This window comes from Schistocerca gregaria, chromosome 9 (genome assembly GCF_023897955.1).
Source record: "Schistocerca gregaria isolate iqSchGreg1 chromosome 9, iqSchGreg1.2, whole genome shotgun sequence".
Taxonomy (NCBI): Eukaryota; Metazoa; Arthropoda; class Insecta; order Orthoptera; family Acrididae; genus Schistocerca; species Schistocerca gregaria.
Window position 1 is genome coordinate 165,222,045 of NC_064928.1, and position 13,255 is coordinate 165,235,299.

The window sequence follows — 13,255 nt, forward strand, 5'->3', positions numbered from 1 at the left end:
TGGACCCTCGTCAGCGTACCTGGGCTTTCCCTGAGCAGTCTGTATTGGCTCCGACACAATTGCAAAACTCTTAGCGGAGCATTATGCTCAGAGTTCCACTTCTACTAATTACCCACTGGCCTTCCACTCCCTGAACGAGTGGTTGGAGCGTTGAAGCCTTACATTCCACATGCGCCACCTTGAATAGTACAATGTTCCATTCATTGAGTGGAATTCCACAGTACCCTAGCCGTTTGTCCTGATGCGGTTCCCGGGACGGATCACATCCACTATCAGTTGCTCAAACACCTCTCGGTGAAGTTCCAGTGATACCTACTAGACCCTTTCAACGGTATGTGGATTGAGGGTGAGTTCCCGTCTCAGTGGCAGGAAAGAATTATCATACCAGTGTTGAAGCCTGGCAAGAACCACTGGAGGTGGAGAGCTACCACCCCATTAGCCTCACGAACGTTCTGTGCAAGTTGCTTGAATGCTTGGTGAGCCAGAGGTTAAGTTGGCTACTTGAGTCTCGAGGCCTTCTGGCTCCATCTCAGGATGGTGCCACCGGTAATCTGGTCTGTATGGAGTCTACCATCCATATGGCATTTGTCTGCCATCAGAATCTGGTGGCATCTGTTTTGACATGCGGAAGGCATACGATACCACATGGCATTATGCTTCATGGGTAGGGTATTAGGTGCTCGCTCCTGATTTTTATTCAAAATTTTCTTTCACTTTGTTCCTTCAGTGTGTAACCTGTAGTTCCCCTTGAGTCCAGGAGAATGGGGTCCCGCAAGGCTCTGTCATTGAGTGTCTGCCTCTTTTTAGTTGCTATCAATGGGCTGGCTGGAGCTGTGAGAACATCCATATCAGCTTCTTTGTATGCTGATGACTTTTGCCTGTACTATAGCTCCACTGGCATTGCGGTTGCTGAATGGCAGCTACAGGGCGCTATCCGCAGGGTGCAGTCTAGAGGTCGTCACGCACGGCTTCCAGTTCTCAGCCAGCAAGACCTGCATCATGCATTTCTGTCGGTGTCACACTGTTCACCCTGAACCACGGCTTTATCTTGAAAGTAACCCCCTGCCGTGGTGGAGATGCACTGTTGTTTGGGCTTACATTGTGATACCCGGTTGACTTGGCTCCCTCATATTCAGCAGCTTAAACAAACATGCTGGCACCCTCTTAATGCTCTTTGTTGCTTGAGTCACACCAGCTGGGGTGCCGACCGGTCTACCCTTCTAAGACTGTATCAGGTGTTGATTCAGTCCCACTTCGAGTACAGGAGCCTGGCTTATGGTCCGGCATTGCCTTCGGCGTTGCGGTTGCTTGACCCCATACTTCACTGCGGGATCCGACTCGCAACTGGAGCTTTCCGCACAAGCCCTGTACACAGCATACTTGTTGAGGCTGGCGTCCCTCCATTGCAGATCTGGCGCCTATGTCTACTGGCTGCTTATGCTGCACATGTCTGTAGCTTGCCCGGGCATCCAAATTACTGTCTCCTGTTCCCCAACTTGGTCTTTCATCTGCTAGAACTGCGGCCCAGGTCAGGGGATAAAATAGTGGTTCGCTTCCGGGCTTTTCTCTCTGGGCTTGAGTTTTTCCTTCTCCCACCTCTTTTCTGGGGCCCTATACGTATACCCCCATGGTGTGTGCCTCGCCTATGCCTTCGGCTGGATTTGGCACAGGGCCCAAAGGACTGACTTCCTCCTGAGGCCCTCCCCTAGAACTTTCTTTTTAACTTTGATGCCTTTCACGGCTCTGATGTGGCCTATACCGACAGTTCGATGGTTGCTGGTCGAGATAGTTATGCTATTACTCTTGGGGATAATTATGAACAACGCTCATTGCTGACTTCCTGCAGTGTTTTCACTGCAGAGCTTGTCGCAATCTCTCACAACCTAGAGTATATCCCCTCCTGCTCAGGTTAGTCCTTCATTATATGTAGTGACTCCCTGAGTGGTTTATGAGCTGTCAACCACTGTTTCCCTCGCTCTCATCTGCTTATGTCTTTCCAGGAGTCTCAGCATACTCTCTCCTGTTGTGTCCGCTCCGTGGTCTTTGTGTGGACCCCGGGTCATGTTGGCATCCTGGGTAATGAACGTGTTGACACGCAGGCTAAACAGGCTGTCGATGCACCAGCCTTGGCGATTGGCCTTTCGGAGTGTGATCTCCAAGTGGTTTGGCGACAGGAGGTCCTTGACACCTGGGGTGATAAATGGCTCACACTGCCTTCACCCAACAATCTTTGGGTCATCATGGAGACTACAGGTGTGTGGGGCTCCTCCTTGCAAGCCTTCCCCAAGGACTCAGTTGTTTCCTGACAGCTGCGCACGGTCATCTCTTGCACCCTGAGGACCCTCCTCTATGTTGCTGTGGATCAGTGTTGACAGTGGTCCGTCCACATCTTGTTGGCCTGTCTGCTTTTATCTGCATTCAGGTGGACATTTGTGCTGCCTGATACACTCCCTGTGCTTTCAATGGATCATGCTGCAATGGCAGACTTAGTTTTGAGTTTTATTTGTGCAGGGGACTTTTATTGCTCGATCTAAGGGTTTAGCTTTTTTGTGTTGAGTCTGGCCTTTGGAATACGGTTTTAGATTGGGGTTTTTAATGTGTCTCTTGGTGATTGGCTTTTCCTTTTATTGTTTCCATGGTTGGCCAACCACTGTCACACTCTGTGTGCTTTTAATTCCTTTTGTCTGGTCTTTGTCTGTGACTTTCTTGTTCTGTGTCATCCCTTGTCATTTCTGTTGCTTGTTTTTTATCCCTTGTGGATGCTTCACGGTCGTGGAAAAAGGGACCAATGACCTTCGCAGTCTGGTCCCTTCAACCCCCACAAACAAACCATCCAAGCAACCAGTTAGCACCACACCTACACACACAAGCCACCTAATTTCCGTAAATTCTGCAGAGGGAGTCGATGAGCTCTGACGCCACAGTCAATCACATCGCAGTCTGGTCCCTTCAACCCCCACAAACCAACCATCCAAGCAACCAGTTAGCACCACACCTACACACACAAGCCACCTAATTTCCGTAAATTCTGCAGAGGGAGTCGATGAGCTCTGATGCCACAGTCAATCACATTGCAGATGTGTTTGATTGGGTTCAGATCTGGTGATTTGAGAGCCAGCATATCAATTGGAACTCGCCACTGTGTTCTTCAAGCCACTCAGTCACAATCCTGTCGTTGTTGAAAAATGCCACTGCCGTAGGGGAAACACGATAGTCATGAAGGGATGTAGATTGTCTGCAACAAGTGTATGATAGTCCTTGGCCATCACAGTGTCTTGCCCGAGCTCCACTGGACTCGTGGATGCCCACATGAATGCATAATGGAGCCGCTGCCAGCTCGTGTCTGTCCCGCAGTTCATGTGTCAAGGAGCCGTTCTGAATCTGCATGTACATGGATAATCTACAAGCCACAGTGCAATGCGTGGCAGAGGGTATCCTGTACCACTACTAGTCATTTTCCCCTCCTGTTTCACTCGCAAATAGAGTGAGGGAAAAACAAATGTCCATACATACCTTTGGGCCCTAATTTTTTTGTATCTTATCTTCACGGTCCTTATGTGTGATGTATGTTGGTGGCAGTAGATTCATTCGCAGCCAGCTTCAGGTGCGAGTTATGTAAATTTTCTCAATAGCGTTTCTTGAAAAGAAGGTCCTGTTTTCTCCAGGGATTCCCATTTTAGTTCCCAAAGCATCTCTGTAACACTTACGTGTGTTCGAACTTACTGGTAACAAGTGGCCCACTTCTGAATTGATTCAGTGTCTTCCTTCAATCCAACCTGGTATGGATCCCAAACACTTGAGCAGTACTCAAGAATAGGTTGCACCAGCATCCTATTTAAAGGTGAACCACTCTTTCCTAAAATTTTCCCAATAAACTAAAGTTGACCATTTGCCTTACCTACCACAGTTTTATGTCACTTTGCAATGTTACGCCCAGATATTTAAGCAACTTGATTGTGTCAAGCAGGACGCTAGTAATACTGTATCTGAACATAACAGTTTTGTTCTTTCTACTCATCGGCATTAACTTACATTTTTCCACATTTAGGGCTAGCTGCCATTCATAACACAACTATAAATTTTGTCTAAGTCATCTTGTATCTTCCTACAGTCACTCGACTGTAACACCTTACCGTACACCACAGCATCATCAACAAACAACCACAGATTGCTGCCTACTCTGTCCGCCAAATCATTTACGTGTATGGAGAACAAACAACAGCGGTCCTATCACATTTCCCTGGTGCACTCCTGACGACACCCTTGTCTCTGACGAACACATGCCATCGGGGACTACATACTGGATTCTATTGTATAAGAAGTCATCAAGCCACTCACATATCTGTGAACTAATTCCTTATTCTCGTACCTTCATTAACAGCCTGCAATAGGGCACCATGTCAAATGGTTTCTGGAAATCTAGAAGTATGGTAGCTGCCTGTTCCCTTCATCCATGATTATCAGTACAGGGCAAGCTAAAATTCACATGAGCAATGCCTTATAAAACCATGCTGATTTGTGGACATAAGCTTCTCTGTCTCGAGAAAGTCTATTATGTCTTCTTCTTCGGCACTACATCCCTTGGTGGGCCTTGGTCTCCTCAACAATCTTCCTCCATATCTCTCTGTTCCCAGCTTTTTCCTTCCATCCACGGATCCCCTTCTTGGCAAGGTCAGCCAGCACATTGTCCATCCGTCTAGCTTTTGGTCCGCCCGTCCTTCTGGTGGAATTCATTATTTGTTTGGGCATCCTGTCTTCCGTCATCCTCTCCATATGTCCTGACCAACAAATTCTTTGAGATTTGACGAATTTCACTATATCTTTCCCTTGTATAAGCTCCTGTATTTCATGGTTGTTTCTCACTCTCCAACCTTTAGCCTCTCTCACAGGCCCATAGATTTTTTTGTAAGATTTGTGTTTCAAATACTGTTAGGCTGTTACTGTCTGCTTCTGTCAATGTCCACGTTTCTGATCCAAATGTGGCAGCAGGTTACACAAGATAAAAGTATGCTCTCAATTTAGTTGTTCTTGTAATGAGAGTTTTTTAGTATCTTTAGGTATACATAGTAGGATTTGTTTCCTGCATGTATCCTTTCTCTAATACATTGTCTCATACTAGTATCAGTGGCTAGGAGGACATCTAGATAATGGAAGTATCTAACAGCTTTGAAGCATTTATCAGAGATCTTCAGGTCCTCTGGTGTTCTTCTAGCTTCAGAATTGGACATAACCATATATTTTGTCTTGCTTTTATTTACAGCAAGTCCAATTCTTGTTCCTTCTGCATCCATTTGTACATTTATTTCTTTAAGCGTTGTTACATCCCTTGTCATGATGGCAATATCATCTGTGTATGCGCATATCTGGCTGAGCCCTTTATACAGTGCTAGTCTATTAATACTATCAAAAGCTTGTTTAAGGTCAACAAACAGGAAGTGGAGATCTATATCATATTCATAAAATTTTTCCATCATTTGTCCAACAACAAACAGGGTCAGATTTACCTCTGTTTGGTCAGAATCCACATTGGTATTCTCAGAGTATCTTTTCAGTGCACTTCTTTATTCTTTCAGTCAGCATTCTAGAGAAAATCTTATATACTGTATTCAGTAGTGTTATGCCTCTATAGTTTTGACAACTGAGCTTTTCTCCTTTCTTATATTTTGGGCATATTATTCCAGTATTTCACTCCTCTGTCATGCTTTCATTTACTTGTATGTTCTTTATTATTTTAAATATTTCAGTCTTAGAGGCTGTCCTGATTTTTAGTTCTGACATGATCCCATCTTCACTGGGTGCACGGTTATTTTTTAGTTTATGTATCAGTGTTTCCACTTCCAGCATTGTTGGCCTTTTGTGCCTCATTCCTATCAATTTCTCTTGCCTCTGTGTTCTCTTCCTGTTCCTCTGTACCTCTTGGGACCTGATCTGAGTTTTTGTTGAGCATATCTTCAAAGTATTCTGCCCACCTCTGTATTATTTATTGTTCATCTCTTATTATCCCGCCATTTCTATTTTTGCATGAATTTTGCTTGGGTTGAAAATTTTTTCTTATCATTCCCATGGCATGATGGAATTTCTTCGTTTCATTCTGTTCCTTTAATTCTTCTCTCTCTTTAAACTTTGATTTCAACCATTCGTTTTTCTTTTTCTTGTATATTCTTTGGGCATTGGATCTTAATTCATTGTACACCCCTCCATGTTTCTTCTTGCTTCTTTCTGTATCATTCTCAGTCTTGCTGCAATTTTACGTTCTACTACTAGCCTGCATTCATCACCAAACAACTCAATTCTTGCATTTCTTCTCATACCGACTATGTCTTCTGCTGCCTCTTTCACTGCCTTCTGGATCTTCCAGTGAGGAAACAATGGGAATCAATGATAGAGGGACTGAGTCAGTGCATCTCTAACTTTTGCTTGGTATGCTTTCACAACTTGTGGGTCATTCAGTTTTTCTGTGTTCCAGTTTGTATTTTCCTCCATTTCAGGTTTAGGTGTTACAAATAGTTTCTCCCTCACTGCAGCTTTTACAGCATAGTGGTCTGAGTCACAGTTATAGCCCCTGCAGCTCTTCACATCAATTATTGATATGGCACATCTTGCCTTTACTGACACATAGTCTATTTGATTGACTATTCCACTTACATTTGATTTCCATGTTCTGAAATGTATTCTTTCATGTGGTGATTAGATTATTTTTAGCAGCAAACTGACATAACATTTCTCCATTCTCGTTACTTTCTTCATGTAATATGTATCTCCCAGATACTCGTCCACATTCGCTTCACCCAACCTGTGCATTAAAAACTTCCCTAAGTAAAAACAGATCATACTTTTGTACTTTACTGCATGCCCTTTCTAGATCTTAATAAAACTTTTCCTTTGTTTCTTCTTCTGCTTCCTCTGCTGGTGCATATGCAGTTATTATCATTATGCTTCTGAATTTCCCTTTCACTCTGTCTGCTAAGTCTTTCATTTATGGGTTCAAATTCCAAAATACTTTTACCAATCTCCTTTGCTGTTGTGAATCCCATTCCGGCTTGTCCTGTTCTTCTGTCTGGTCCACTATACATCACAGAGTACTGTGGCATATCTATCTGTCCTTGTCCTTGCCATCTTATTTCATGTAGCATTACAATGTTGTACTTGAACATACGATCTCATTGGCTATTTCTCTCATTTTTTCAGGTTTCAACATTGTTCGTACATTCCTTGTTACTACTGCCAAATCTTTTGTCCTTTTTATTTGCAGAGGTTGTATTTTTTGTGTCTCATCCATCATCTGAGGCTCTTGTTGAGGTTCAGTAATATGTCACTTTCACAGTGGGGGGTTATTGGACCCATGCCCAACCCCAATCTTGGAGGACCTGGATTTCTTTAGGGTTTACTGCCCTAGAGAGGTTGGCTTCCCTCTGCCTACAGAGCCCTCTCCTGTCCTATGTTGCGGGACACACTTTATCTGGGTCCTCAATCGAGACTAGTCCGACTTGGGTGACCCTGCCAGTAGCTACGCTACTGCCGGCATAGCTCTTGACTTCATCGAGGCACGCAAACCCTCCCGCCCAGCACCGAAGGTGCCTACGATAAGGCAGTGTCCCCAGGGAGAGAAGTCTGTTATGGTCCGACTTGGGTGACCCTGTCAGTAGCTACACTACTGCCGGCATAGCTCTTGACTTCATCGAGGCACGCAAACCCTCCCACCCAGCACTGAAGGTGCCTACGATAAGGCGGTGTCCCTGTGGAGAGAAGTCTGTTATGTTCGAATGGAAAATATGTTCAAGAATTCTGCAGCAAACAAAAGTTAGGCATATTGTTCTGTAATTTTGCAGTTCCATTATTTTACGTTTCTTATATACTGCAGTCACCTGCACTTTTTACCAGTCATTTGGGGCTTTGTGCTGTTCAAGAGATCCATGATAAGTGCAAGCTAGGTAAGGGGCCAATGCTGTAGAGTAGTCTTTGTAAGCTCGAACTGGGATTCCATCTGGACCTGGTGATTTATTTACATGAGGTGTGCTTATTTCTCTGTCATCCATATGGGAGGCGGTCCAATGGTACAGTGATGGTATGTTTGTATGGTTCTTCTGTGTGAAACAGGAACAGAATTTGTGAATGAAAGGATTCAAGATATTTTGGTGCGGGAAGGGGGGGATTCTTCCATGTTATCTTGGATGATGTATAGTTGATAGAAGTAGAAGCAGCTTCAGTTGTGTCATAGTGAAGTGTGTGTGACATTTCCAATTAATATTACATATTAATGATCTGATAGATAACATTAGAAACAACTTAAGACATTTTGCAGATAATATAGTTATCAGTAATGAAGTACTGTCTAAAGAAACTGGACAAATATCCTGTCAGATCTTGGTCACATTTACAAAGTGGTGCAAAGAATGACAACTCGCTTTCAGTGTTCAGAAATGTAAAATTGTGCATTTTTGAAAACAGAAAAGTAGTATTCTATGCTGGAAAATAGTCACAATTAGAACCATCATCATCATCATCATCATCATCATCACCATCACTATTACCAGAGTGAAACAATTTGTGGATAATAAGTGGAACAGTCATGTTGGATCAGTCATAGGTAGAGCAAGCATCATACTTTGGCTCGTGGGTGGGATACTAGGAAAATGCAGCCAGTTTACAAACAAAATTGTTTACAAAATGCTTGTGTGCTGTATCATATGTTATTGGTCTAATATGTGGTACACATTTCCCTCTATTGCCTTAAGATGTGTTGTATCATCTGAATCTGTCTTTTGGGTGAGTTATACCACAAGCTCATTTGTCTTCATGTAAATTCAGTACCATTCTATTATTTATTCAATCTACTCATGTAATCTATAGTTTTCTTCAGTAGCATTAGATTACAGAAGCTTCTATCCTATTCTTATCCACACTGTTTATCATCCATATTTTGCTTCCAAGCAAGGCTACATTCGAGACAGTCTTTTCAAAAAAGACTTTTGTTGGTAATATTATACAGTTTCCAGCCATTACCTGGATCTGTTTGAAACACAAGCATCTTCATTGCCTTCTGCCTTTCCAACATTTCTCTGTCTCCAGCATGATCCCATCTTCTCCTCTCTTTCATGTGCAGTCCTTCACTCATTTCAGCCACCTCTCTCTTACTCTTCCTCTCAGTCTTTTTCTCTTCTCTTTCATCTCATGCATTTTTCTGTTTATCATCTTCTCCATTCGCTTAACATGACCATGCTATCTAACCATGGGTTCCTTTGTCCTATCCTGTAATGGTTCCTCCTTTAGTAATTCCCTAATCCTCTCATCGCTTAACCTTTCCATCTTTGTCACTCCAATACTTCTACTCCAGCACTTCATGTTACTAACTTGTAATTTGCTTCGCTCTCTTTGTTACCCAAGTCTCCATGGCATTGTCCATTGTATAACCCTTTTACTAGCTTTGAGAGACAGATTTGCACCATATCCAACATCCATTACTGTTCTAGAATGGATCATATACTGCCCCCCCCCCCCCCCCCATTCTCCAACCTGCCAACCTGCACATTTATTTTCTATGGCATTTTTCTCATTTACCTGTATTAAGCTTCCCAGATACTTGAAACTCGCCCTTTCCTAAGTAATTTCCCACCAGTTGCTCCAATTTCCACACTTTGTTCCTAGCTGTTATCATCATTTCACACTTACTTATGCCAAATTTCATCCCATGTGTTTATATTCCAACTGCTTGTGCACTTCTGTCTCCATGTTTCTCCAAATCATCAAATCGTGAGCAAACACCACTACTTGCATCTTTCCACCAATTACTTGTGTCAGTCTGACCACTGTCTCATGTAGCACAATAATGAAGAGCAACAATGTTGAGTCCACCTTCCTGCCTCAAGTTATTATTCTGTTCCAGTCAATCTGATCTCTCTTCCCCCACTTTGACACAGCTCACAATCCCATTGCACATTTGTCTTGTCCTCCATGTAGTCTGCTTTTATACTCCTCTTTACTGCAGTATCTTCCATACTTTGTTTGTACATACACTATCAAATGCTTTTTCAGTATCCAGGAAGGCCACCAGTAGATGTATTCCATATTCATAGTGGAGCTTCTGTATCTGCCTTACAGCAAAAGTTAGGTCTACTGTGGACCATCTTGCTCTGAACCCATGTCGTTCTCTCATCTCTCCTATTTTTTGTCTGAATTTAAGTTTTCAGAACTTCCTGAAAGATCTTTGCGCATTGGCAGATGGAATAGAAGTTAGTAAAGTTTCCAACATTTACATTTCTATTCATCTCTGAAACATTCATTTCATTGGGAAACTTTACAGTCTGCACTATATCCATTTTATTTCTATCATTATTTGTTATTTTGCTACCCAAATAGCAGATCTCATCTGCTACTGTTAATGTATCATTTCCTAATCTAATACCCTGAGTACAGTGGTTTAATTTGACTGTATTCCATTATCGATGTTTTACTATTATTTATGTCCATCTTATAACATATTTTTGAGACACTACCCCTTCCACTCAACTGGTATTCCTAGTTCTGTGCTGTCTTTGTTGGAATTACACTGTCAGCAGTAATATTTAAATATTTTGACATCTTCACCAACATTCATTTATTTCAAGACTTTCTCCTTGATTACTGTTGTTGCTTGCCCAATATACAGATTGAATAACATGTGTTACAAGCTTCTGCTCTGTGTCACTCTCTTCTCATTTACTGATTCCTTTTAAAGGCCTTCAACTCTTAGTGTTGCTTCCTGAACCTTTTGATCTCTTTATTTATCCCTGAAGCTTCTGATTTTCGTATAGCATATTTCACTCATCTGTTCTAAAATGGACTCCAAATACAGACCATAATTCTCCACTCCCAAATTTTCATCTACTTTTTTGTGATGCATATTTTATTTTCTGTTTGTTTCTTGTAGTTTGTTTACAATTGTATAAATGTTGCAGGATATGTCCCCAGAACAATATGCACGTTGTGCTTTTGATGTGACGGCCATCAAACAAGAGCCAGTAAGTAATATTAACTTGAGCATTTATGTTATTCATTAACATGAGGCAGTATAAAGAAATAAACTTAAAAAGCAGCAACTCTTTTAATCAAGAAAGAAGAAAATAAGTCTTTGTGAAATAATTTATTGCCCAACACAATCACATAGACTTTCAAATATAAATTACTGCCTGCTTTAGATCTTTTGTTACCAAGACTTACTTCAGTCAATGTGTGTCACTTTTTTGTGATAACATGGTACAAGTTTGACTGATTTTTAGTGCTATTATTTAAAGTCTTAAAGTTGAAATGTGTGCATTAACATTTCTAATGATTATTGCTTTCCAGTACTTTACCTAAGCCTTGATTCAACAAAGCTGCATTTTATATGTTTTATGGATAGTCAGCCCATGATTCTTTTGCCTTATTGCACTGGCTAGGTGTGTTGTTTTAGAGAATGTTTACCCGTCACATTTAATAACTTCACCACACACTTCGGCACTACATCCCTTGGTGGGCCTTGGTCTCCTCAACAATCTTCCTCCATATCTCTCTGTTCCCAGCTTTTTCCTTCCATCCACAGATCCCCTTCTTGGCAAGGTCAGCCAGCACATTGTCCATCCGTCTAGCTTTTGGTCCGCCCGTCCTTCTGGTGGAATTCATTATTTGTTTGGGCATCCTGTCTTCCGTCATCCTCTCCATATGTCCTGACCAACAAATTCTTTGAGATTTGACGAATTTCACTGTATCTTTCCCTTGTATAAGCTCCTGTATTTCATGGTTGTTTCTCACTCTCCAACCTTTTGCCTCTCTCACAGGCCCATAGATTTTTTGTAAGATTTGTGTTTCAAATACTGTTAGGCTGTTACTGTCTGCTTCTGTCAATGTCCACGTTTCTGATCCAAATGTGGCAGCAGGTTACACAAGAGAAAAGTATGCTCTCAATTTAGTTGTTCTTGTAATGCGAGTTTTTTAGTATCTTTAGGTATACATAGTAGGATTTGTTTCCTGCATGTATCCTTTCTCTAATACATTGTCTCATACTAGTATCAGTGGCTAGGAGGACATCTAGATAATGGAAGTATCTAACAGCTTTGAAGCATTTATCAGAGATCTTCAGGTCCTCTGGTGTTCTTCTAGCTTCAGAATTGGACATAACCATATATTTTGTCTTGCTTTTATTTACAGCAAGTCCAATACTTGTTCCTTCTGCTTCCATTTGTACATTTATTTCTTTAAGCGTTGTTACATCCCTTGTCATGATGGCAATATCATCTGTGTATGCGCATATCTGGCTGAGCCCTTTATACAGTGCTAGTCTATTAATACTATCAAACGCTTGTTTAAGGTCAACAAACAGGAAGTGGAGATCTATATCATATTCATAAAATTTTTCCATCATTTGTCCAACAACAAACAGGGTCAGATTTACCTCTGTTTGGTCAGAATCCACATTGGTATTCTCAGAGTATCTTTTCAGTGCACTACTTTATTCTTTCAGTCAGCATTCTAGAGAAAATCTTATATACTGTATTCAGTAGTGTTATGCCTCTATAGTTTTGACAACTGAGCTTTTCTCCTTTCTTATATTTTGGGCATATTATTCCAGTATTTCACTCCTCTGTCATGCTTTCATTTACTTGTATGTTCTTTATTATTTTAAATATTTCAGTCTTAGAGGCTGTCCTGATTTTTAGTTCTGACATGATCCCATCTTCACTGGGTGCACGGTTATTTTTTAGTTTATGTATCAGTGTTTCCACTTCCAGCATTGTTGGCCTTTTGTGCCTCATTCCTATCAATTTCTCTTGCCTCTGTGTTCTCTTCCTGTTCCTCTGTACCTCTTGGGACCTGATCTGAGTTTTTGTTGAGCATATCTTCAAAGTATTCTGCCCACCTCTGTATTATTTATTGTTCATCTCTTATTATCCCGCCATTTCTATTTTTGCATGAATTTTGCTTGGGTTGAAAATTTTTTCTTATCATTCCCATGGCATGATGGAATTTCTTCGTTTCATTCTGTTCCTTTAATTCTTCTCTCTCTTTAAACTTTGATTTCAACCATTCGTTTTTCTTTTTCTTGTATATTCTTTGGGCATTGGATCTTAATTCATTGTACACCCCTCCATGTTTCTTCTTGCTTCTTTCTGTATCATTCTCAGTCTTGCTGCAATTTTACGTTCTACTACTAGCCTGCATTCATCACCAAACAACTCAATTCTTGCATTTCTTCTCATACCGACTATGTCTTCTGCTGCCTCTTTCACTGCCTTCTGGATCT

The 13,255-nt window shown here is 41.6% G+C and overlaps 1 protein-coding gene across 18 annotated transcripts in view; it reads left to right on the forward strand.

The window, feature by feature from the left end:
- LOC126291830 (gastrula zinc finger protein XlCGF57.1-like) overlaps window positions 1–13,255 on the forward strand; it is a 308,343-nt gene that overhangs the window by 13,283 nt on the left and 281,805 nt on the right. For 15 of the 18 annotated variants that reach the window (XR_007551891.1, XR_007551890.1, XM_049985528.1 and 12 more), the window contains exon 2: window positions 10,935–10,997. The exons of the other annotated variants lie outside the window; for them this stretch is intronic. Coding sequence is in view for 13 of the 15 variants with exons in the window: in XM_049985528.1 (XP_049841485.1) it covers window positions 10,935–10,997 (63 nt within the window). In the remaining 2 variants the exon portion in view is untranslated. The remainder of the gene's footprint in view (window positions 1–10,934; window positions 10,998–13,255) is intronic. 18 annotated transcript variants of the gene reach the window in all.